The sequence below is a fragment of the Psammomys obesus genome, unplaced genomic scaffold (genome assembly GCF_907164565.1).
Source record: "Psammomys obesus unplaced genomic scaffold, mPsaObe1.curated_primary_1811, whole genome shotgun sequence".
NCBI classification, from domain to species: Eukaryota; Metazoa; Chordata; class Mammalia; order Rodentia; family Muridae; genus Psammomys; species Psammomys obesus.
In genome coordinates, this window is record NW_026593286.1 from 2,458,198 (window position 1) to 2,483,372 (window position 25,175).

General features: G+C 52.1%; 2 protein-coding genes across 5 annotated transcripts in view; both read right to left on the reverse strand.

The window, feature by feature from the left end:
• Positions 1-3,973, reverse strand: part of Espnl (espin like) — a 22,560-nt gene extending 18,587 nt beyond the window's left edge. For all 3 annotated transcript variants that reach the window (XM_055616688.1, XM_055616690.1, XM_055616687.1), the window contains exons 1-4: positions 3,600-3,973; positions 2,362-2,552; positions 816-1,002; positions 32-214 (exon numbers count right to left, since the gene is read on the reverse strand). In XM_055616688.1, coding sequence (XP_055472663.1) covers positions 32-214; positions 816-1,002; positions 2,362-2,552; positions 3,600-3,893 — 855 coding nt within the window. In that variant the 5' untranslated portion in view covers positions 3,894-3,973. The remainder of the gene's footprint in view (positions 1-31; positions 215-815; positions 1,003-2,361; positions 2,553-3,599) is intronic.
• On the reverse strand, positions 3,897-24,819 carry Scly (selenocysteine lyase). Of its 2 annotated transcripts, none has more exons than XM_055616693.1 (12): positions 24,741-24,819; positions 22,710-22,822; positions 19,228-19,328; positions 17,296-17,476; positions 14,864-14,991; positions 14,495-14,659; positions 13,412-13,518; positions 9,679-9,715; positions 7,878-7,961; positions 7,313-7,412; positions 6,496-6,571; positions 3,897-4,111 (listed from the first exon to the last, which is right to left on the reverse strand). In XM_055616693.1, exons 1-12 carry the CDS (start codon positions 24,791-24,793, stop codon positions 3,979-3,981), a joined length of 1,278 nt encoding a protein of 425 aa, XP_055472668.1. In that variant the 5' UTR covers positions 24,794-24,819; the 3' UTR covers positions 3,897-3,978. The 2 variants fall into 2 exon arrangements, with proteins under 2 accessions (XP_055472668.1, XP_055472667.1); XM_055616692.1 differs by lacking the exon at positions 3,897-4,111 and adding an exon at positions 4,740-5,729.
• Positions 24,820-25,175: the final 356 nt, after the last annotated feature.

Here is a 25,175-nt window from a genome sequence, read left to right on the forward strand (position 1 = left end):
CCCCCCCCCCCCCCCCCCCGCCACAATATACCTCTATGTGTCCGTTCTCCGCTGCGTCATGCAGAGGAGTCCCTCCCCAGGAGTCCCTCACGACGGGGGCGCCCATGAGCAGGAGCCGGTGGAGAACGGGCGTGTGGCCACCGCGAGCTGCAAAGTGCAGGGCAGTGGCCCCTTCGTCATCCCGTGCTGCCAGGCCGGCGTCTGTGAGCGCGACCTGGTGAGAGAACCCAGGCAGGCAGGCTGTCCACTGAGGAAGGACCTGGAGTGGACACTCTGAAGGAGGGACAGGGGCACTCGAGCAGAGATGGGACTCCTCAGCTGTGATCCTCAGAGGCCAGTGGGATCTCCCCTGGAAGCCTCGGGACAGAGATGGCTCATCCCACATGCCCTGTGACCTGTGGCATCCCAGGCAGATTATGTGAGCATAGGATGGCGGCATTGGAAGCCTACAAGCCGAATGCCACAGCAAGAGAGGAACACTGCGTAGGGCACTCAGCAGTAGGAGAGATGGGGAGAATGCCGGCACAGGCAGCCCTTGGGGGCCTCAGCTCCTCCAGGAGGGTGCTTGCTAGAGGCCTGGGTGCTGTGGCACCTCCCCCCGCAGCTCTGGCTTAGAGCTGCTCACATAGCCTTGGGCCTGTCTTGTTGGTCAACACCACAGTGCCTTGAGGCCTGCCTTTGTCCCTGGCCTCATCTTCCCTGCAAGGACACTGTGGAGTCTGCTCCACAGCACCTACTTAGGGCGCCCTTCCAGGCCTACCTGAGTCTAGGGCCTGGGCTTCCTGGGTGTCTTTTCCCCCACAGTGCCCCCTTACCAGCCAGACAACTACAGAGTAGTGGCCACGAGCAGCAGCAGCATGCAGGGGGCTCATGCCGTCCAGGGCTCGCAGGCGCACGTCGGCCCCACAGTCTTTCACCAGGAACTGGGCCAGGTGCAGGTGGCCCTCCTGGCAGGCCAGGTAGAGTGGAGAGGCACCGCTGCGTGTCCGCTGGTTCACACCACTGTGATGGAGGGAGGCTCGTGAGGCCTGCACCCAGAACCGCCCAGGAGGGGTGAGCTGGGGCAGCAGCATTTTCGGGCTTTTCTGCAGGCTGCTCTTGGGCCTGAGTGAGTCCTCGGTTCCCAGTGACCAGCTGCAGGGAGGGCCTGTGCCCTACCGCAGGACACAGACTTGCCCTTGACCCCTGACTCCTGGCCATATGGTCTGAGTTTCCCTAATCCCTTCCAGCTTCTGCTTCAATGGGCACTGTGCACCGTAGCCCCAAAATCTGTCTTTTCTTCCCCTCTTTCCTTGTCTGGGTCAAGCTTACTCATGTCAGTCATTTAAATGGGGGAGGGTCATTGTCTTGGCCAAGTCTGCAATCTCAGTCATCCCTGGTGAGACACAAAATTTTGACCCCCCTAAGGGTCCTCTCTGCCTCCAGGCCACTATGGCTAGTGGTGTCGGCTGCCCCATAAGCATCCCTGCACCCCCGGCTCTGAGGCCACTGAGCAGCTCTTCGCTTTGCTCCAGTGCAGTGTGCACTGTGCAGTGGGCTGGGAAAAGGTGGCCTCCCTTAGTCATAAGCAGTCTTAACCGCTCCTGGCTCAAGCAGATCTGTCTTCTCGGTCTCTGACTGTACTTTGGCCTTGTCCCACGTCCTCAGCTCTGGAGCCCCTTGAGCAGGATGCCACTCAGGCAGGGGAGTAATGACATGCTTTCACAAACACACTGCAGCTCACTGAGTGACTTTGGATCCATCCCAGAGGGGCACCTCTGCTCCATCATGGAGAGGCTATTACAAGCTTCAGCTGGCAGAAGGGGAAACTGAGGCTGAGAACTGGTTTACTCATGGGGCAAGGGTTTGAGTCTCTTTCTTTACAAAGCCCCCTGCTCACCTTCGTTCTAGCAAGGTGAGCTTTGTATAGGGCTCTGACCAGAACACAATGAAGGAAGGAAGGAAGGAAGGAAGGAAGGAAGGAAGGAAGAGAGAATTGAAGCCTTCTTGCCTTTCTTGCCTCAGTAGGTCTGGTCCTACCTTCCCTCATCCACAGACCCAGGAGGGTGGGGCACAGGTCTTGGATTCAGTGAGGTTGGTCCAGTCCAGGGCTTACCAGTGTGGAGGATGGACCCAGTCAGCATGACCTGAAGGCACTATTTGGGTGCAATTCTTGCAGCCCCCACCCCAACCTGTGCTATGCTGCACCTGTGCTGAAGGCCCTTCCTGCCCATGCAGAGCCTGTACCCACGCCATCTGCTCTGCTTTTCCTCTGGCTCTGGAGTCACAGGCCTGCCCCAGGGGCCACCAGCACGTTTCTTGCCTCCCCTCCGTACAGCCTCCCTTGGGGGCCGGTTGCTCTGGGTGAGGTTTTGGGCTTACCCGCTGTGGGCAGCTGTCAGGAGTTTCAGACAGGTTAGGTCACCGCTGACGGCAGCGTGGTGCAGTGGCAAGGCCCCCTCCAGCGTCTCCAGTGTGGCTGCGTGGCCTTCACGTAGCAACCACTCCACCAGTGCCGGGTGTCCAAACCGAGCAGCCAGGTGCAGCGGAGAGACACCTGAGGCATCTTGGTCCTACCGGGGCACAGGCAAAAGACTGAGCCTACCCAGGCCCCCACGCAGCCTGGCTGGAGCAAGACCAGCAAGGCCAGAACCAGCTGCCTGGGGTTAGTCTTTTGGAGGGCCCTATAATGTCAGCAGCTGGCTCCCTCCCTGGTTCCTCCATCCCCTACGGAGACTGAAAAAGTACCCTGACCGAGGAAGGGGCTAGGCCAGGGCTCTGGGATCCCTCCCCACTCCCAGCTGGCTGCGTTCCTGATCAATTGAGTTCGTGCACACATTTTGCACATGCTCAGAAAGGCTTCTGCTAGCACAGTGATTCCTACCATGGGTGTATCAGGACACTAGCCTCTAGTCCTCTGCCCCTAATCCCTGCCCAGGGGTGGTCCCCAAGGCATTTCTCCTAAAAGTGCCAAGCATCTGGCAGGCCCAGGCAATCCCTGAGGGTGCCATGATCCAGTGTGAGTCTGGAAATGGGCCAGTGTCTCTGTCCTCTGCCCCCACGATCATTGGAAAAGTGGGTGAAAGGCGTGCAGAGGGTAGAGCACACTGCTCTACGCCATGAGCCGGTCCCTGGCCTGCACCAAGCAGGTCTAGGCAAGCAAGCCTGTAGGAGGCTGATAGTTCTATAGAAATGTTCTAGCAGGAAGATCACCAGACCTGAGAGCTTTCTCACTCGCGTGGCTGCCAGCCTGTGCCCCCAGGGCTCCAAGATCCTTAGTGCCCATGGTGTCTCTTTACAAACTCACTTCTTGACCCTTTGGGGAGCAGGTTCTATTGATCAGGTCTGGTCAGAGATGGGATCCTGAACATAGGCAAGGCCATCGTTGGCAAAAATCCAGGTGACTTTTCTGTGCCAGCACAGGGTGACTAATGGTGTTGCCTTGGTATTCAAGGGCTTTGCGTTGCTTTTCTTTTTGGGGGGGTGGGGTACATGGTGGGGAGGCATAGGCATTTATCTCTGATTGAGAGAGAGTCAGGCCTTCCGGGGAGCAGACCTTCTGGACTCGTCTCAGCCAGATTCACAGAGAGCAGACATACAGCTACCCTAGCCTCGCTTACCTGCAGCCTGCAGCCCCCGTCACGGACCAGCCAGCACAGCTCTGCCAGGTTGCCAGTGGCCGCTGCATCGTGCGCTGGCGTGGCCCCGTTGTGTGCCTGCTGGTTGCCGGGCAGCTTGGCTCTCTGTACCAGGAACTTGACACAGTCCAGGTGGCCAGCCCGGGCGGCATGATGCACCAGGCCAGCCCCCAAGTTATCAGTGATGCCTGGGCTTAGAGCACCTGCCTCAAACAGCCGTTCCAAGGTGGCCACATCTCCGTCCTTGGAGGCCACCAGTGCCTGCTGCTCCTCCATCCTCAAGTCCAATTCTCAGTGGCGGCTTGTATACAGGCCCAACAGGGCTTCCTGTTTCAGGCGTGGACGCTGCTGTGGGCTCTGGTTACCTGATAAGCAGCTCCCGGGCAGATGGGAGGCAGCCACAGGGGGGCAGGCCCTGGGGGCTGGCCCTCAAAGCCTGGCTCAAGCAACCTGGGCTGGGTGCCTGGAGCTTCCAAGCCTGGACAGTGCAGGCCCTGGAGGAAGGGGTATGCAAGTCAGACCAGCAGCTGCCTCTCGGCAGCCGGAACCCTATCATCTGCAGAGTGAAACAAGAGGACGCCTCAGCAGGGCTCCTGGCTTGGGATGGGTCTCCAACACTATGCTCACAGCTGCAGTCAGCTCAGGCTCAGAAACTTGCCCCAGCAAATCTTCCAGGGAGACTGCAGTCTGCCCAGGAGACGTCTCAATTCTCCCTCAAGTGTGACACTCCATAGTGCCTAAATACCATCATTGGAGGCCCCCAGCACACACACACTCTCTCTGTGTATGTATGTGTGCGCGCGCACGTGTGTGCACGTATGCATTTACGTGAGACTCTCTCAGGCCACAGCATTCTTGGGAGTCTGGACCATCCATGGTCCTGGCTGGGGAAGTCAGAACCTCAGGACCAGCATGGTGTCACCCTGGTGCCACAGGAAGGTGCTGAGTGGGGCCTCTCTCAGTCTACTGGGAGTCCCTTCCAACCCTCGGGCTGCAGTCATTTCACAGTGATACATCAGGACCCTCTTCCCCTTTGGTTCAGACAGACGGACAGGCATACATCAGCCTTGTCAGCAGCAACAAAAATCTCCCGCCACCACCAGAAAAAAGCCCAAGTATATCTCAGCAAGCGCAGACATCTTTTATTAGTTTAGTTTATGTCTGACAAGGGTTTCCACACGTTGCATCACCCTTTGGACCACAGATCCACAACCTAAAAGCACTGTTCAAGAAGATATTCCTATATAAATACTGTTGCAATGTGTGCCACGTGTCCTCAAGATGACAGGAACCTTTGCAAATAAAATTAAAGCTGGGTGCAAATGATCAGATTTCCTACTTTGGCAAAGACAGATCAGGCATGAGCCTCCTGTCAGCCTTGCTGGAGCTGAATCCCTGAGTACAATGGAGAGAAAAGACATGTGGCAAGGTGAACTGTGACCTCCAGGAAAAAGGCATAAGGCCCCTGGACCATCAGGGCAGGGAGGCAGGAGGGCAGTGTGGCAAGCCGAGGCCAGAGGAGGGAGGCAGGGCTGTGGGGGTAGGAGTGGGGGTTCTGCAGGTGCACAAGGGAGGCCATGGGCAGAGACAAAATTACGTTTCCTATTTTCACAACAGCAGCTACATGGACAAAGACTTGGATTTTGTCTTCTAGCCTAAGTGACTCCTGGGGCCAGGTGTTCCTGACAAGCTACCCGATATGTGGAACATTTCCATCCCCAGCTAGCCTTTGGCAGAAGGAGCAGGGGATGTCCTATGTGGCAGTGTGGTCCTCAGCCTCTGGGGAGGAGGGCTGGAGTGGGATTCTGTGTCAGGCAGCTCCTCATCACCCCAGAGCAAGAGAGCCATCGCAGTGCAGGCCTTGAGAAGGAACAGCCGAGGGACTTTTGCAAGGGGTTTCCTATGGACTGAGTAGCCAAAGTCCAGCTGGCCACTGAGGGGAAAAGTGGCTGCTAGCTCACGACCTGGCTCTCTAGCTGGGCCACGGCCTGCTTCAGGTCCTGCACGACGAGGTCCACTTCAGCCCTCGTGGTACTGCGGCCCACACTGAGCCGGAGCGCGTTCCGGGCCACATGCGTAGGGATGCCACAGCTCAGCAGCACTGGGGATGGCCTGCAGAGGAGGCCCAGTGCCAGCGTGCTGAGGGCATGCTCTCCTTTGTGTCCCAAGCCAGATCCTCAAGCAGAGGATGTGCTGTTTGCTCAGTGCCCTCCCACCTAGCCTGCTGACGCCTCTTGGAGTCCTCCTGTCTCCAAGGCCCCTGGCCTAAACATTCCTTCAAGCCTACTGATAGGTAAGGTCCCACTAAAATTCTCCCATTCCCTCCCGTACCCATTTGTGCTTCGTATGGGGAGCCACACTGCTTCCAAACCCTAACACCTATGACCAGCTCCGCACCGAGCCCTGGCTCCTGGCCTCTCCTGGTCTGGGGTCATGGTGAACGCTCTTTGGGCAATGCCATCTAGTGCCTCATCGAGGCAGCCCATGGGCCCTTCCCATCTGAACCTCCCACTCCCCTGCTCCCCAGCTAGCTCAGTCTCCCTGCTCCTAAGGGAGCCTTGGACACCAGGTGCTGGACTCCAGGCATTGTCTGCCTCCCAAAGATCCCGTCTCTCCTCTGCTGCCTGGCGCAGGGGCTCTCTGCATTCTCCCTTCATGTGCCCACTGTGCCATCCCGCCAGCTCTGGACCTGCTACTGATGGCTGACTGCTGTCTCAGATCCAAGCCCGTTCACCCGGATCCACTCCCACCCGCAGGCACCCATACCTGCCCCTGCCACCAGCAGAACCTGTCTCCCTGCTGTGAGTCTGCAGCTAGGCGGCTAGGCCCCGAGTCACTCCCACCTCCACCCGAGTTTGGTGCAGCTGCAAATACCTACCGGTCTTCGTGATCTGAGTGGCATGAGGCTCCCACACTGGCCAGCAGTGTCCGGCACTGTGCAAGCACCATGTACCCTGTGAAGACAGCATGTGTTCCTAGATGCAGGACTCGGGCCATCTCGCACCCCTTCCAGCCTTCCCAGTCTGGTTCTTGGCTGTTATCCACTGAATGCCAATGCAGGTGCAACTCCAGGAACATGACTTCCTTTTCTTCCAGCTACAGAAAGGCCAACTCTCCTCTGCCTCCTAAGACTGGTTTTGAAAGTGGCATTCTAACCAGCCGCCTCAACAATATTGGGATCCTGACAGGCTAAATCAACACAGGTTATCACTGCGCACAGCTATCCCCTAGAAAAGGAGGAGATGATAGGAAAACAGCTTTCTCCACAGGGGTCTATGAGGAGAGCGAGGAAATCGGCTTCCTCTCAGCAAGCATGTGCTTCAGCTTCAGTCTCCATTGCATCCTTCAGGCTTCTGTGTGACCTGGGGAGGTGAGGGGTGACACCCTCGTCCAGGAAGACAAAGGCCATCTGAGGTGTGGCTCACACATTCTCTGGGCCACCAGGTCTGGGGCCCTGGCTGGGGGCTCTCAGGAAACTGGATCACGTGCTACCCTGAGTTCCTGAGTGCTTCTGGAGAAGCCACCTGAACACAGCACCCTGCACTTTGCCCTCAGCCGGCTGCCACCTGGCCTCTGCCAGGCCAACATCAGCTGCAATGGCCCGGGGGCACTCAAGGGCAGGGGCAGGTCCTGGCTTGGATCCGATCCCATGAATCTACAACACACACAGGGTCCAGGGGAAGACTGATAGTCACCTGGAAGCTGGGCCCCCTGGATGGAAAAGTTGCAGGTGTTTGGAAGCCTCTCTGCACCTGGAAACCGGCTGTTCAGACAGATCCTCTTACCAAATTCAGCCTAAAAACAAAACCAACACACACACACATGTGGCATGAATGTATGCACACACACACACATACAAGTATGCATGCACCCACCATGAAACAGTTATCACTTGCAAGTCACCTTGTCCCATCAACTGTTTGATATCTAGACTTTTTTTTTTTGAAACAGAATCTCAGCATGTGCTTACCTTGTTATAACAGGTATGGGGAAGACTATGTACCCCAAAGCTACATACTGAACACATTCACGCTTTACACACAACCATGTGTCACTGAGAAAAGATATACCTGCTTGGTCCAGGGTCCCTTTTGGGGATTTCTGATGCCAGCTAACTTCCAGCACCCAGTTCTGGCCCATCCTTCCCCGGGACCTACTGTGCTCCCCAGATCCCCAGACTGAGCTTCGTTCACAGGGAGACTGTGTCTGGTGCCTCCCACGTGGGTGAGACTGCAGGGCCGGCCTCTTGCCCCCTCTCACCTCCAGCCTCTCCTCCAGGTAATCTCGGATGTCTCTCATGTGGGCCTCATAAGCCTCACAGTTGTCACTCACCAGCTCAGCAGCCTGGGGACACAGAAGCGTGGTGGTGTGAGGCAGCAATCCGCTTGAAGGGCCTGACAGTCGTAAACAGCCTTTCCTGTACTGGCCCCACAGGGCGTGCGGACCAGCTCTGCCAAGCCGCCCCAAGTGCTTAGCAGGGTCACCGGATGCTCCCTACAGGCCCCAGGTGTCACAGACAGCACGGCAAGTAAGCCCTGAGGGAATCTCAGCTCCTAAGGAGCGTCATTCCACAGAGATACGAAACTGGGGCAGCAGGCTCACTCCTAAGCAGGGACCACACAGGTTCCCAGGTCTCCGAGGGTCCAAGGAGCAGGGGTTTCCACCTGCAGGGAGAAGACTGCTTCCTGGACAGCTGCCTGCTGGGTGAAGGTGATGCGTGCGGGCCCCAGGCAGGCAGAGCAGGAATGTAAGTGCCTGGTGTACGTGTAATTAGATCTAGTAAGGGCTCAGATGACCTGCTGTGACGTGTAAAGGTCATGCTAATTGCTGTACAAGAGGCCCGCAGAAACCACGGCAGATACCCAGCCAAGGACAAGGACTGCCTCATCCAGCTCCAGTGCGGTGAGCCATGAAAATGGACAAGAGACATCTTGGCACCCTGGAGTAAGGACAGATGGCCACAGCTGCTGCCTCAGATCCACGGATGAGGACTGGGATTCCCAATAGGTCTCCCAGCCTTGTGAGCGAAGACCGGGAAAGTGGGAGACACTTCAGGATGGCAGAGAAAGTAGAGGGGCCTGGACAGCTGGGGTCCCCAAGCATGACGGTCGTTTTCATTGGCTGGAATTAGAACCTCTATGGCAACACACTGTGGGTGGTATGCCTAGGAGAGCTCGTAACTGCAAAGAGGCTAAAGTGGGGAGGGGAGACAGACCCCGGATGCAGGCAGGGCCACCCCATGGGCTGTGGTCCTGGACTGAATAAAGAAGACAGTACGCGGAGCACTGGTGTCTGTCTCTCTCTTCCCACCTGGGGATGCAATGTGACCATCATTGCACGCCCAGTTCCTCAAGTGCTAGCAGGCTCATGCTCCAGAGGGGACAGGCCATTAGTCCATGTCTGACCTGGGTGCCTCACACTGTACAGCTCTAAGGGGACAGCAGGCCTGACCGTCTGCAGTGAGGGCAGCATCACCAGCTCTCTAAGAGTTTCCCTTTAAACTGGTCTGTTGTTTAGTGTATGTGCTCAAATGCAAATGACACAGGGCCCGTAGAGGGCTGGGAACACGTTTCTGGAGTCGGTTCTGTCTTCCTGCCCTGTGGGCTTAAGGGATCAAACTTAGGTCTTCAGGCTGGGTGCCTTTACCACAGAGCCATCTTATCGGTCTTGCTGTTTTGAATTTATTTTGATGTATATGATTGTTCTATCTGCATGTACACCTGTGTGCCAGAAGAGGGCAACAGATCCTAGTAGAGATGGCTATAAGCCACCATGTTGTGGCTGGGAATTGAACTCAAAACCTCTGGAAGAACAGATGAGGCTCTTAGCCTCAGAGCCATCTCTCCAAACTCTGGTCTAGTTTTTTCCCCCCCATTTAACTGCTAAGCTGGAGCAACTCACCTACCACAAAGAACAAAGGTCCCTTGAACTCCTCTTCCTCCTGCCTCTCCCTCCCAAGTACTGAGATGACATGAGTGCACCACACCTGGCTGCAGCTCTCCAGCCTCACCAGGGAAATGCCAGGCTCTAGTCAGTGCACTCATGGGGTGGGCAGGCTTACCTTTCCAAGGCCAGCAATCATGGCTGTGTTCTCAGTCCTGCGGGAGACAGGTATGACGAGGGTAAGCGTGCTGAGCAGTAAGTATGCGTGCGTTCAGTGCGCTGTACTCCTGACACTGGGTGACACATGACCAGCTGTTCCTGCGGCCTTGATTTCCCTACTGTGAATTATATAAATTAATTTTGGGGGGGCAGTCTTGAGAAAGAGCTTCTCTGTAGTCTTGACTGTCCTGGACTCACTTTGCAGACAGATATTATCTTTACAAAACCTCGTTTCCTTTCTTCTTTTCTGGAAGAGTGATGTCGCTTAGACATATGGGATGATTTCCTAGTTAAAAGTATCTAGGGGCAGAGATTTGTTTGGGGGATTTTTAAGCCTAGATTCCATCTCCAAAGATGGACTCTCCAAAGAGTCATGGTGTCCTTCTACGATTTACCAGCAATCACAGGGCTTCCAGCTCTGCACAGATGAGCTCCAGCCCAGAACATTTCTTTTATGCGACATTTGGGGTCAGCAGGCTTACCTTTGATATCATTATTGAAATGGCAGCTGTGACGGTTACTGTCAATCGTCACCTTGATGGAGTCTAGTATCTCCTAGGAGATGGGGCTCTAGGCATGCCTGGAAAGATTCTCTTGATTACATTAGCTGAGGTGGGAAGCCTATTGTGGGTGGAGCCATTCCCTGGCTGGGACCCTGGACTGTGCAAGAGAGGAAGAGCAGAATGGGTCATTGCTCTCTGCTTCCTGGTTAAGGATGTGCCCTAACAAACTCCCACTGTCTGGCCTTCCCTCCGTGATGGGCTGTGGGCCAGGAGAAACCCTTCTTCCCCCAGTCGCTTTTTTTGCTAACGTTTTTTTTTTGTTTGTTTGTTTGTTTTGTTTTGTTTTGTTTTTAATCACAGAGATAGGAAAATAACTAAGGCAGCAGGGCTTGAACCTGCTTCCCCTCCCCACCCCCTTTTTTGTGATGCCATCAAAACCATGGCCTCATGTGTTTCAGGCAGGTGTTCTGCCATTGAGCTGTACTTTTTTTTAACTCTACTTTTGTGGGGTACTGCACATGTTTTGAAATTTGATTTTGGAATATTCACCTCTTTGTAAAGTTTTTTTTCAGAAGCTCTGGATATTAACTATCTGTATTATGTAATTATATCATATTGTGCTGGTTAGTCTTATGTCAACTTGAAACACAAACTAGAGTTATCTAAAAGGAGGGAACCTCAAGTGAGAAAATGTCTCCAGAATATTAGGCTGTAGACAAGCCTGTAGGGTTACCTATTAGAAATTAACTTATTTCTTAATTAGTTACCTGTGGGGAAGGGCACAGCAGATTATGGGTGGTGCCATCCCTGAGCCTGTGGTCCTGGGTTCTATGATAAAGCAAAATGAACAAGCCATAGGGAACAAGCCACTAAGCAGCACTCCTCTATGGCCTCTGCATCAGATCCTGCCACCAGGTTCCTGCCCTGTCTGAGTTCCTGTTCTGACTTCCTTCAATGATGGACCATAATACAGAAGTGTAAGACAAATAAACCCTTTCCTCTCCAACTTTCTTTTGGTTGTGGTGTTTCATGACATCAGACACATCTGTGAACACCTGTTAATAAAACTTTCCAGCCTATTGGCTTTATCATTTTAGCAGCTCAAGTGAGATACAAAGCCAGGCATGGTGGAACACGCCCTGCAGAACCAACCAGAGCTTAAGAGGTAGGGGCAGGAGGGTCAGAGGTCAAGGCTAGCTTGAGCTACATGAAACCCGTCTAAAAATGCCAAACATATAGACGTCTTTTTTTTTTTTTATAGCTTTGCCTTATACAATCATCTTGAATGTTCTCTTTATAGACACCGGTAACTGCAGCAGACCCTGTTCTAATCTTCATAAGCTTTCAAATATTCTTTTAAAGCTTCAAGAAAAGCCCGAGAGGAGAAGGGCTGCCTACTGTATGTCTCAACTTCTCTTAGTGTCTCTTTGTCTGGCAACCCCTTGATTTCCTCCTGAGACCTGAAGAAGCTGTTCATCAGGCGGGGGGATCTAACTTGGCTGTTTTCCCTCAGCGCTCTGCACAGCCATGGAAATTCATATCACCCAAAGTGTTTTCCTCTTGTCCATCAGATGTCAACCTTCCGTTTGCTTTCAAGACTTTATCTTCCACTGTTATGCATTGAAATGTCTTGGCATACATTTCTTAGGGTTTGTTTTGTGCCCCTAGCCTTCTGAATCTGTGCTTATGTTTCTTACTAAATTTGAGATGCTGGTTATCTATAATAATAATAATAATAATAATAATAATTATTATTATTATTATTATTATTATTATTATTATTATTATTTTGGTTTTGATATTTTTCAAAACAGTGTCTCACTCTGTCCTGGAACTCATGTAGACCAGGCTAGCCTCTGCCTCCCAGAGTTCCACCTGGCTCAGTGTCCTGAGTGCTGGGATTAAAGGCATGACCCACTATTGCCACCTGCATTTTCTCAAGTAGCCTTCTCAGCCCTGTCCTCTGTCTCCTCTTCTGTAGGGAGTTCAATGACACACATGTCACCTGTGTCCAGGCCTCAGAGGTCCTTGAAGCTCTGTCTAGTTTTCTATTCCCTGGTGTCTCAATTCTGTTATTCTCTCTTTCAGTTTGTGCTTCTTTCCTTTGTCTCGGTACCCTGCTGGCGAGTCGATCCGCGCAGACGCTTGGGTTGCTGCAGTCTGGGGTTCTGAAATGTCCACGTGGTCTTTACACGGCGTTTTCCACGTGGCTCACTTACTGTAGGCGTGCCCGCGGTCCCTTACTGCAGCACCCACGGCGACGGCCGCCTCATTCATAGTGCTCTCTTGGGCTTGGCGTCCATTGACGAGCTCTTCATTTACTTTAACATCTTTCAAGTCCTTGGCATGAAACCTGACCATTTTCGTGTGTTCTGAGAATCTGCATCTCAGCTAACTTTCCTGCTCTTCCTGGCTCGCTGACTCTGCTCTGCAGGGAAGGAGTATGCATTGCAGCACTGCTGGTGGGAAGTACAGACCACGGCTCTCACTTGATACCCAGAGAGGATGTGTCCTGTCGCCCATGCACAGACTCCAGGGTCCCTTTCCGGTCTCTGTTGACACCATGGTGGGGCCTCTGGGTGGAAGCCTGGGTGTCTACTTGGTGATTGCTGGTGAGCAGCACACTGCCCTGTGAGGATGGGCTAGAGCAGGTACCGCCCAATGCCTCTTCTTCTTGATTGGCTGGTCTGCCTGCGGGCTCCCGATGGAGGCGGTTCTCGCCCTCCCTTACCACTCATTTTAGATGGCTGGTCCTGGGGGTGGAACTCACGCCAAGGAGCCACTATTGTTTTTGCACCGTCTCTGTCTCCTCCTTAGAAGTTCTAACAAAGGTGGTGCAGGCACTGATCTGGAGTCATAGCACCATGAGAGACCTGCGGCTCTCACAAAGGGGAATGGGGAGCCTTCTGTGCCGGCTGAGCCCCCACTGAAGAAAACAGTGGTGCACTGCAATGCACAGGGAACCCAACGCTCTGAAACATTTATGAGAAAGGGGAATTCCTGTCACGTGCTCTGAGTCGCCTCGAGACTGAGGCTCTGAGCCCCACTGTAGAAACCAATCATCAGGACCGATTCTGATTTGGGGCAATGTGGACTGTGCTTCTGAGACAGAAAAGCGGTGAAAAGTCACTGGCTTCACGGACAGTGGTGTGGCCAGCCGGGCAGAAGCTCATGGACATTCAACCTTACCCTGGCCTGAAATTCCGCTCTTGTCCACCTCCAAACAGCATGGGGTACAGGGGGGTAAGTTTACCGACCCCTCGTACATACAGAGCACCAATCCTGGGACCGTAGAACTGGAAGGGAAAGCCAGTCATTTACTCACTGGGAACCGCCTGGGACCTGTCCTATTTGTGTGTGAGAGCTGGAGGCACAAAGTGCTCCTGGGAGTGTGGTCCCGCCATTTCCTTGTGGCCTGGGCTGTCTATCTGCCTCCACTTTGGTGTCTGAGAGTCACAAGGGCCCCAGGTGCAGGGCAGAGCCCCAGCCTGAGGATGGGCAGGTGCTGGACTCCTGATCCAGCCCTATGCTGGGAGAGCCCTGCATACGGCACAATAGGATTGTAAAGGAAAAGGGGCTAGAACAGAGGTGGCCCAGGGCTTTTCCTACATGTTCCTCTGTTTCCCAGTGATATGAAGCAAAGGGTAAAGTGTCCTGGTATCAGGCCAGTGTTGTGCTCCTTTAGGGACCAGCTGAGGACTATGCTGCAAAACAGAACACAGAATGTCCTTGTCAGCTGCCAGAGAGTCAAACGGAAGCTCTGGGCATCTTTGCTATGACCTTGTTTCTGTACTGTAATTTGAAGAGTTGCTGAGACAAAACCTTCCTGCAGAGAAGTCATAGTTCCATCAAGTTAGAGGAAGCAACAGTTTCCTGGACTCACCTCTTCTATGCCAGTGAGTCCTCCATGTGAGCAGGTGAGGTCTCCCCTAAGTTGCCCCTGCAACCAGCACTCGCTGTGTACCAAACCCACAGCCACCCATCCTCCTCAGAGCCCGCTGTGTCCTTCCCTGGCTTCATGTGGGCTGGGCTGCCCCTACTATCCATGTCATGGTTCATCAGATGTCATCCTAGCTGTCACTGGTCCTGTCCCACACATGCGCTGAAAGCTCCGGAGGACCATGCCCTTCCTGAGCACCTGCTCCCTGGCAGATACCTGGCGCTCACTGGATGACGACAGTGGTATAATTGGTAATGAACAGCAGTGCTGACGGTTCCAGTCTGCTGTGGCTGTTAATCAACAAGGAGGGAAGGCGGCCCTTGCACACATACCTTGTGCCCCACGATGGTCAGGAAGTCCACGCCAAGGTCCTCTACATCCACTCGCCTCTTCCCCAGTGCCTGAGCAGCATCCGTGTGCACAAGGACTCGGGGCAGTCCCGAGGCAGCGCGGCTCTGGTTCAGGGCCTTAACACGCCGGCTGATCTCGGAGACAGGCTGAAGCAGGAAGAGAGGCAAGCCTCTGAATGAGTGTGCAGTTCTGATTTGATGGGGATGGAATGAATGACTTGAGCGACAGAGGACAGAGCAAAGCCACAGAGTCAAGGACAGAAAGACAACAGGCCTGGTGGAGACACGTGGAAATACCCAAGTCAGGAAACTTTTCCCTGGGGCCTCCTTGAGAAGAAAAGGCCGACTCACCATGATGACGCCAGTCTCATTATTGGCCAGCATGATGGTCACGAGGCACGTGGTGGGGCGGACAGCCGCCAGGACGTCCTCAACCTCTGCCTGCCCGGTTACCTTCGACACTGGGACAAAAGTGACCTCTGAGATACAAAACATATATACTAAGGTTAATTAGCAATAATTGCATAATTGCAAATAATTGCATAATTGCATTTTTAAGAGGGGAATGATCATCAAAGTTGAGAAAACATTAGAAATGAATTTACGGTGCTGTGCATGGAGCAGCTCGGGCCTCTGGTCGTTCTCACAACAGCAGGACCTGCATGGGGAGTAGCTACAGGAGGCTAGAAGCACCACGGCAACAGGCAAAGCCTTAGGTGACACCTTAGCAGACACACCCAGGGAGAGTTAGCAAAGAGAGGGCCTTTCGGGGTCAGAGGACAAAGGGCACACAGAGAACTGGAACAGGTTCCAGCTGGATTCTGTCTACAGTCAGCAGAGTCCAACAGCTGCTGTACCTTCACTGGTGGACACTCATTAGAGAAGCTGGAACAAAGACAGTTAATGCGAGCAGGCCCTCTCCAGGCTCTGCATCTTGGGATGGATTTGTGCATGGCAGTGGCTGTGTGCCAAATATGAGATCAATCATGCTCCCCTTTAAAAAGAAAGAAAGAGAGAGAGAGAAAGAAAGAAAGAGAGAGAGAAAGAAAGAAAAAGAAAGGAAGGAAGGAAGAGAGAAAGAAAGAAAGAAAGAAAGAAAGAAAGGAAGGAAGGAAGGAAGGAAGGAAGGAAGGAAGGAAAGAAAGAAAGAAAGAAAGAAAGAAAGAAAGAAACAAAGAAACGAAGAAACAAAGAAACAAAGAAAGAAACAAAGAAAGAAAAAAGAGAGAAAGAAAAGAAAATGAAAATCTTCTTTTTCGGTATGTTCTGTTCTTCCACTTGGCACATTCATTAAATGTCCTTCAGCTGGAATTACGTGAATTCGTGAATTACGTGATTCACTCATGTTTTGAAAAATTATTTAAAAGAACACTAACAGCAGAAAAAGTAATTCCTGTAAAGTGCAACAAAAAGATTGGCGGATAGCAGGCCAGTACACCGGGGCCAGATTCAGGCAGGCATCAGACAAGCCCTGAGCAAAGGGCTCCATCTGAAGACAGCCCTGGAAGCTGGAGCTGCACCCCCTCCCCCCTTTATTCCCATCTGGGTTAGCTGTCGGGTTCTCTCACAGGGCAGTCTTGGCTTTAAGGTTGGGAGAGAAGCACCATGATGTGCTGTGGTGCCCTTGTCCCCTGGAACTCTGTGAACCAAAGTTGAAAATACCCAAGCCAGGTTCCATCACACTAGAGGGGCAGGCAGATTGGTCCTGTGTCAATGCCTAGGAGGTTTTCATGGTTAAGTCTGTGGTGCACTCTGAGTTAGGAGTAGGAGTTCAATTTCACACAAAGAAATGAATTCTACTAGCTCACAGTGCACCACAGACTAAATCTTCATGACCTGGGGTAGAGCAAAGTCATCTTAGATATCACACAAACAAAAACAAACAAACAAACAAAACCAAAAAGCAATTAAACTTCACCAAAACTTTGTTCACTTGTGTCAAATATATGTAAAATTCTTATAAATCAATAGAAAGATAAATACTCCAGTAAAAATTAGGGCAAGGGGCTGAGGTTGCCATTTGTGGCAGAGCACTGGCCTGGCATACTTGAGGCCCTGCCATCAATCCTCACTAAACACCAAAAATAAAAACAAAACAAAACAAAAAAGGCAAGAATGTGAGCAGACAGTCCTACAAAGGAGATGTACACACAGAGCCAAGACAACAGGAAAAGATGCTAGGCACTGAAAGACCACAGAGGTACAGCCTATGATGGTGACTATGACAGAAGAGACAGACAAGAGGCTCTGGCAGGGCCAAGAGACTGCTGATGGTCATCTCAGATGGTGACACTGACCTGGAAAGTAAAGGCTAGGGTTAATCATGTCTACCCAAAAATCTGTCAAATGCAGTTGTGAGACAGGGTCTCTCTGTGTAGCTCTGGTTGTCCTTGAACCCACTCCGTTCACCAGACTAGCCTGGAACTCACAGAGATCTGCATGACTCTGCCTCTGGAGTGCTGGGATTAAAGGCGTGCACCACTTCCCTTCACCCCATCCCGGCTCAAATTCAGTTTCTGTATGACTCAGCAATTATGCTCCTAGGTCCAAGCTCAAGAATAGAAACTGCCCACACAAACACTCATAGAACAGCTCACGGCAGCATTATTCATACCAGCTGAAAGTAGGAACTGTGTGGCTGGCCATCAGCTTCTGAACGGGCCAATGAAATTCGGCAGACACCCAGATCGGAGTACTACACACATATAGGGTGAGTGAACTGGGCTCCGAGTGGCCTCTCTGGTCCCTCACTGAGGTCTAGGTTGATCCCCAGGATCACTGACCTGCCACTTGCTCTTCCATCAGGTGCTCCAGGGGCAGGCGGATGGAGTCATGCTCCACCGTGCAAGTAATAAAATGAGGGCTGGTCCCCTCCTCGGGGCTGCGCTGGTCAACCGCGTGTCCCTTCAGGCTCTGCTGTTTATGGAAACATCTCACCATAGACTGGATCACTAAATTATTTGACTGCGGAGACACAATGGAGAGGGCCTTCACCCAAGTTGCCAATGAAGACAGCCTCTCACTTGTTCCTCTCTCTTGTGCCTAACACTTCAAAAGGCTCAAGAATCAACCTCCCCACAGGTCTGCACCTTCCTCTCCTAGTGATGTGCGTGGAATCCAGGAGCCTGGCAGTTACACGCCTGGACTTTCTTTTCTCACCTGAGTCTGTGACTCAACCGTCCAGCTTTGGGGTATATTATTCCCAGTGATCAGCACTTAGCTGTTCTAGCTCCGAAGGTTTGGGTCCACCCCAGATTTGGGCTAATTATGAACACCACTGCTAAGACTGTTTTCTGAATCTAGAGTTTTGGTACACTGCCTCAGTTTCCCACTTGCAGCAGCAGCAGCACGCTCTGTGAACATTTGGCATGGTGGCCCCGGTGTGTGCTGGCTGTTGGTGGCAGGAGCTTCGGAATGGAAAGCCCTGAGGCTTCCCTTGTGCTGCATGCCTGCACATCTCCGACTTGTTTGCTGCTGGCACTGTCTGCCTGTGAGTAAGCTGTGTGAGCCCCAGCTGTCTGTCCGGGTGCTTGTCACTCAGCAGCCAGCCCTGTGAGATGAACAGCTTTCCCCGCAGCTCGTTCACTCTCCTCACTGTTCTGTGAAAATCCAAAGTCTATTTGTTATCTCTGTTGTGACAGAATTCAGTGTCTTCTTGGTTTCTTTTGGCCCAAATTTGTGATCCTCCTGCCTCAGCTACCCAAGTAAATGTTCTCCTTTAAGGCAAACACTATCCACCTTTGCGTTGAGAAACCCCTCATTGGCAGACACTGCAGAGGAGCTGAGGCAGCAGCTGAACACTTTCTAATGGCACTTCTCCGTCCCATCTCTGCATACTGAATCCAGAGTTGATGCCTGGTCCCTGCCATTGCACTTTCTTCAGTCCTGTGCAACGCTTGCTCAGTCACGTGACAATCTTATGGCCTACTCCTGTACCGACTGTACCAGCAGTCCAGGCCTGCCCTGAGCAGGCAGGATTGTGGCTACCTAGTCACATGGCAAGAGTCCCCACTGGCAGGCTGTTTCTGACTAACTGTCCCTGACAAAACTGTCTGCCGAGTTACCAGAACTCTACAGACTTAGTGTGGGGAATATCCAGCCTTCTCCTTGGGTTTGTAATCTTCCAGAAGTCTTGCCATTTAGTTTCCCCATAAGTTAGTTTGTGAGAGTCCATGACAGCTGTCAGAGTATTGTCAGGGGCCTCACTGAGTCAACAGATAAGTTTAAAATGAAGCCAAGTCCCCCAGTCTGCAAGTGGGACGCAGGGTGTCTTTCTAAGACCTTCTTAGAAGGCTCCCGGTAACATCGCTAACCTCAGTGGGAGGGCTTACCGGCTTTTTTCTACTCAATTTCCTAAGTAGGAGACAGTTTTTATGTCCTGTCAGATGCCTATTACTGGCATCAAAAATCCCAGTTCACTTTTCATTTAAAAACCGCTATGGTTGAAAGATCCCATGTTCCACAGCCAGCAACTGTCCTCGCGCCTCGCAGCATCTTCTTTCTAGGTTTCTTTCAAGTACATTCTATCAACTTAAAAATGAGTTTCCTTGGGACAGATGAAACCTCAAACTCAGTGATACAAATCACAAAAGAATCCCACAGCAGTGAAGGAGAAAGCCCAGGCATTACTGATTCTAAAATGACAACGCCAAGAACACACTCCTCCCAAAGCCAGATGTTCCTTCTGTTCCTTCTGGCTCGGCAGGCAGCTCTACCTCGGTGCCCCCGGAAGTGAAGATGATGTCCTGAGGCTTTCCGCCTATCATCTTGGCCAGGCTTGCCCGAGCTGTGTTTATAATGTCCTTGGCCTTCCTGCCTTGAAAGACAAAAAAAAAAAAAAAAAAAAAAGGAAAAAGAAAACAAACAAATAATTAAGTTCATTACTATCAATGTCATGTCCAACACAGCAACTACACACAGGAAAGCTGAGAACTGGGGTGATTCTGGAAGGAGACATACCCATCTGGAGTATGCTTTCCTACCACTTGGTGGGACCTCTGCAAAGGGGCCATATTGAGACTTAGCAAGTCAGCACCCAGACTTAAGGATCTCAGCGAGAGTTGGGGACCTCCTGGTTGGTGAGGGGCCTACAAGCTCCCACAGCACAGCTTTGCTTCCTTTGCTTTCTTACTGGATGCTAGAGGGGGTGGGTGTGGCTCTCTGCTCAGTTTCCCATTTAAGACAGGACAAGGAGAGGAGGTGCAAAGCAACAGAAGTAAGCAAAACAGAACTCACACCAAGTCAGTCAGTCGGTGCCTTCTCTCGCCCTACAGGCCGGCTTGGGAGACAGAGGGGAGGTCAAGGGCACCTGCCCTCAGGAAGTGTCCTGGCTGCCGCCCAGCTCCACTGCACAGTGTGCCAGAGAAAGGTGGCTCCACGGGGCTCTCAGCCAACACACCGTGGCTCCCAAATTTGATGCTGGGTCCATACCAGCTTCCCCGAGCTGTGCAATCATTTGGCCAGAACCCTTCCCCCACCCCAGCTTACTTCCAGCTGTTGTTGGCTGTTACAAGCAAGGCCATGACTCATCTGGAACACCCAAATGCTTCCCACAGAACCTCAGCGCAAGCTGCCCTAGATTGAAAAACCTAATATTGTGAAACACTGAAACATCTGTGATGAGCTGGGGATAGTGGCGCACACCTTTAATCCCAGCACTTGGGAGGCAGACACAGGTGGGTTTCGGTGAGTTCGAGGCCAGCCTGGTCTACAGACTGAGTTCTAGGACAGCCAGAGCTACATAGTAAGATCCTGTCTTGAAAACAAACAAACAAAAATCTGTGATGAGTATTTTCATTTTTCTCTCCTTTTTTGGCATTTTGATTCAAATATCCACAGAAAGCAGCTGGACTTTTACCCAGGACAGGAACAGTCTCTTAACTGCTTGCCCCTCCGATAATCTTCTTAGCCTTCTCTAGTGTATCCTATCAGAAGTTTGGTTATACTACAGGAGACATTCTGGACGAAGCAATGTCCAGAAACGAGCCAACAGACAAGCTAATGAGTGACTAGCATCGATTTGGAAAGTCTGTGTCACTAATTCAATAAGCAACTGGTATGAAGGCCAATGAACTGCTTTAGGAGAGACCTTGGTGCTAATAAGACCCGGGCCTGGGCCCCCCTGTGGCAGAGTCAGTTGGTGTGCGTCACCTTAAGTCCCCCAGTTCCTAATAAACCACCATGAATGCGGTTCATCTTAGTCACTGTGATGCACCGCACAGGGCTGGGGCAGGGCCCTTGCCATCCTGCTGAGAAACATTAGCTAGCAAGGCAAAGCCTTAGCCTCCAAGTCTGTAGAAAAACGTGGAATGCTGTCTTCCAACTACTGACCTGAAGCAAATTATCATCCAAAACTTCAAATGTAACCCTTTGTGTTACAAAGACAAACTAGAAAGAAATAAAAATATAATTATGAGCCAGGTGGTGGCGGTGCACACCTTTAATCCCAGCACACAGGAGGCAGATCTCTGTGATTTTGAGCCCAGCCTGGTCTACAGAGTGAGTTCCAGAGAAGCCTTGTCTCAAACAAACAAACAAAAGGAATACACACACACACACACACACACATCCCAAGCAACAAATTCAAACTTTATTTGTCTTTATTTTTTTCAAATTTATTTTACTTTATTTTGCATGTGTGTGCATGTGTATTCACTGTGTTGTGCATGTGTTCATGTATATGTGCTGTGCTGTGCATGCATGTTTGCACATTTGGGTGCATTTGGAAGCCAGAGATTGAGTAAAGTCTCTTCCTTGGTACTTTCTGTTATATTTAGGGTCTCCTGCTGAATCTGAGGCAGGGTTTGGAGCCTGGAGACTCACTGATCTGGCTAGTCAGCTTGTCCTGGAGGTCCCGTTTTCTGCCTCATGACTGTTAGACATAGACAGCTGCCATGCTTGCCAGGCTTTTATACAGCTTCTGTGGATCTGAACCCAGATCTTCATGATTGTGCAGCAAGCGCTTTATCCACTGAGACCTCAGCCCTGTGATTTTCGTTTTTGAGAAAGGGCAACATATGTACATACGTACGTAGGCTGAAAAGTTCATTGCCAAAATGCATGGGGAAGACTGCTGGTCTCATAAAAGGTGACTATTAGACATAGGCTTATAAACATATCTCAGTGAGCTCTTCTTCATGGGGGGAGGGGGCACACTATAGCCTGAAAGGTCACAACCATCGGGGTGACAGCAAGGCTCCAGATACAATCAGGGACTTACCAGAAAAAAATTCTAAAGCTGTCTGCTGAAGATGTGCTTCATCTTGGGACGAGAGAACTGACTCATGTAGGTTGTCTTCTGACACCTGAGTGTGTGATGCACAATGCTCATATAAGGAAGGAAGGAAAGAAAGGAGGAAGAGAGGGAAGGAGGAAGGAAAGAAAGGAAAAAGGCAGGAAAGGAGGAAGGAAAGAAAGGAGGAAGGCAGGGAAGGAGGAAGGGAGGGAAGGAGGAAGGCAGGGAAGGAGGAAGGAAGGAAGGAAGGAAGGAAGGAAGGAAGGAAGGAAGGAAGGAAGGAAGAAAGGAAGGAAGGATTAAATGTAAAAAGAAAATGTGTCAGTGTACTGTTCCTAGCTAGAATATCATACAGGGCTAGAAGATTTTAAGATTATTGTAACATGGTGCTGATTTACAGAGAAAACATTATGTAAACTTTAGTGACACAATGTTTAAAGATTAAAATGTAATTATTTTGTTTCAGTTTTTTAAAAGTGGTTTTTAGCGGGGCCTGGTGGTTCACACCTGTAATCCCAGCACTCTGGGAGGCAGAGGCAAGGGGATCTCTTTGAGTTTGAGGCCAGCCTGATCTACAAAGCTAGTCCAGGACAGCCAGGGCTACAGAAAGAAAACCTGTCTCAAACAACAACAACAACAAAAAGTAAAAGTGTGCTTTAACAAAACTCTTGGGAATTCTGTTAAGCAATGTAGACATTGTAATAACTAGATTTTATAATAATGTCCCTGTACATATGGGAAAATGTGTTATTTAAAGTTGAAAGAAAAAAGAAAGTCTATACCCAATCCCATGGCTGTCCTGAAATTAACTTTATAGACTAGGCTGGCCTTGAACTCACAGAGATCAGCCTGCCTCTGCCTCGAGTGCTGGGATTAAAGACTTTTGCTACCAAGCCAGGCTAGTATTCACTTTCTCTTAAAGACCTCTGGTTCCCTTATGGTTATGGATTCTTCTAGAATTACCTGCCACATATGAGCTGCTGGGGTTGCCCCAGGCTTCCTTCATGGCCTCTGTCACAGCCTGGATGACTGCAGGCTCCAGAGGTGTGGTGGCATTGTAGTCCATATAGATCTTCCTGGAAGAAAGAAGAACAGCCTGTGAAGGGAAGGAAGGCAGGGTGTAGGCAGCAGCACTCTTTGGGGGCTCACAGCTAGGGTCCTCTGCATGCACAGTGAAGGCCCGGATAGAGCATCAGGCTTCACCTCTCCTGATGGGAGACACCCTGGTATCCCAGCACCCAGGACCTGCCCCGCACTAGCCTCCAGGGAGGAAGAACTGCCAATGGCTGGGAGCCAGACATTAGCCATCAGCTCCCGTCCCTACTCCTGGAGTGGCCTCTAGAAGCAGTAGGCTTCATGTCCTCTGGCTCTTCCCTCCTTCTGGCTTTCACCAGGTAGGTCTCTCTCTGGAGCAGGCTTGCATTTTCTGTTTTCTCTGTACCTAAACCTTTTGAAGTCACCCTTCAACATACCTGCTTGGGTGAGGTTCTGTCTGAAACCGCAGGCCCCAACTTGGCCCTTGGGGCATTCCAGGCTGCAATGTTCCCTCCCTCCTGCCCTGTCTTCCTGACTCAAGAGCCACATGCTTGGTGTCATGTAGTTCCAGGAACAAGCAGGCTTTGTCTTCTGAGCCCTAGCAAGGCTGTCACCCAGAAGGGGCTCCATTCACAGGTTAACACAGAGTGCAAAGGCCAAGAGACCCCCACTGAGGAGAGCTGTCTACTTGTGTCACAGACCTCCAGAAATCTCTATGGTAGGCAATAGGGCCTGAAAATAATAATTATTTCACTTGATTTTAAATAAATAATAAATAAATAAATAAATAGGGCTCAAGCCAATGCACCCGTGAACCCAAACACAATGACTAATTGTGTCCATTATGCCAAAGACCACAACAGAACAGGCAGGAGCTTTGATGCTGCATCTTTGCTGCGAGCCCCACAGAATCACCTGACCCTGCAAGGCTCGGTACCCTATAGGAAGCGCTCCACAGGGCTGCACACCCATTGGCCTGCCAAGTGACTGCGGCTTTCCCAACTACAGCTTGGCTGCAGTGTTTATCGTTTGCATTTTATCAGTGATTGACAGATGATGCTCAGTCACTGCTTCCGGCAGAAAGTGAAACTGCTTAATGAATGTCTAGCGAAGGCTCAGGCCACCAGGCTGAGAGGCCTTTAGGAGACAGCTTATCATCCAAACCACAATCCTCCAGTCCCCAGAGCTGGGATTCTACGCATGTTCCACCACATCCGTCGAGACTCAAAATTTTAAGAGTAAGACAGGCATCTCATATCGTAGGCATGGGCACAGAAGACGAGAACAAATAAACGAGAGGGCAAGCCTGTAATCCCAGCAGGCGAAGCCTGGACTGCAGAGGGAGGCCCTTGTGGAGCCGGAGTGGGGAAGAGGGAGAGGAGAGAGAGAGAAACAGACGAGAGGGGAGGGAGAGGATGCTTTCCTCTCCTCTGGGTGGGAGAACCCTGAATCAGGGACGGCACACCACCCCTGCTTCTTGAGCGCCAGGCGGGAGGTCCCTCAGCACTGAGCAGAGCAAGGGCCTGTAGGTTTCCTCTACCGTCCAGGTGTACCTAGAGCTCCCTCTCCAAGGCCCACTTTTCACCTCGAGGCAATCAAATGGGCTCATGGATCGTGCCCCAACTCCTCCCCTATCCCAAGCCCACGCTGTCCTCCCTGCTCTCTAAGCAGCAGCGATTCCTTTGGATGTTTGCAGTTCGGCTGCCAGCTCCGGCCTCTTAGACCCGATGCCCTTGGAAGGAGCCCGAAACCCGGGAGGGCAATGCGGCCACCCTCGGCACAGCTCTCACCCGCGGTCCCCCTTGTGTGCTCGGCTTCGGGGGTGGCCCGTTTTTTCTCTGGTCGGGTGACCTGACTCATCTGAGCGTCCCTCGGACTCCTGCCCCCGAGGCTCGCCAGTCCCTCACAGTGGTCCCCCAGCTGTCCCCAGGCCCCACGAGTTTCCCGGAGGGAGCGCACCTGCCGGGCGGGCTCTCGACAGGGACCCGCGCGCCCTTCTGCGCCGCGTCCATCCCCTGATCTCTGACCAGTCACCTCAAGACTGAAGGTCTCGAGTCTCCAACAGGGCGGAGCCTCGGGTCCCCGGGTATCCGCATTGGCTGCGCGCGGGGCTCCGGCCAATCGGCGGCGAGCCGCGCGGGGACCTCCGCCCTTGACTGGTTGATTGGCTGCGTGGGGTCAGGTGGTAGTGGGGTGGCGCTGGGGACAATCTTGCTGTGGCCACCGCGCGGCCCGTGCTGTCTAACCGGCCGAGCGCGCGCCGCTCCGGACCTGCGATCCTGGTGATCCTGTATTGGCCCCGTGCCCCGGACTGTCAACCAGTAACAGAAGGACCAGTGACTTCACCCGTCGCCACAAAGCTGGCACCGCGAGGGGACAGCAGCAGCCGAGACT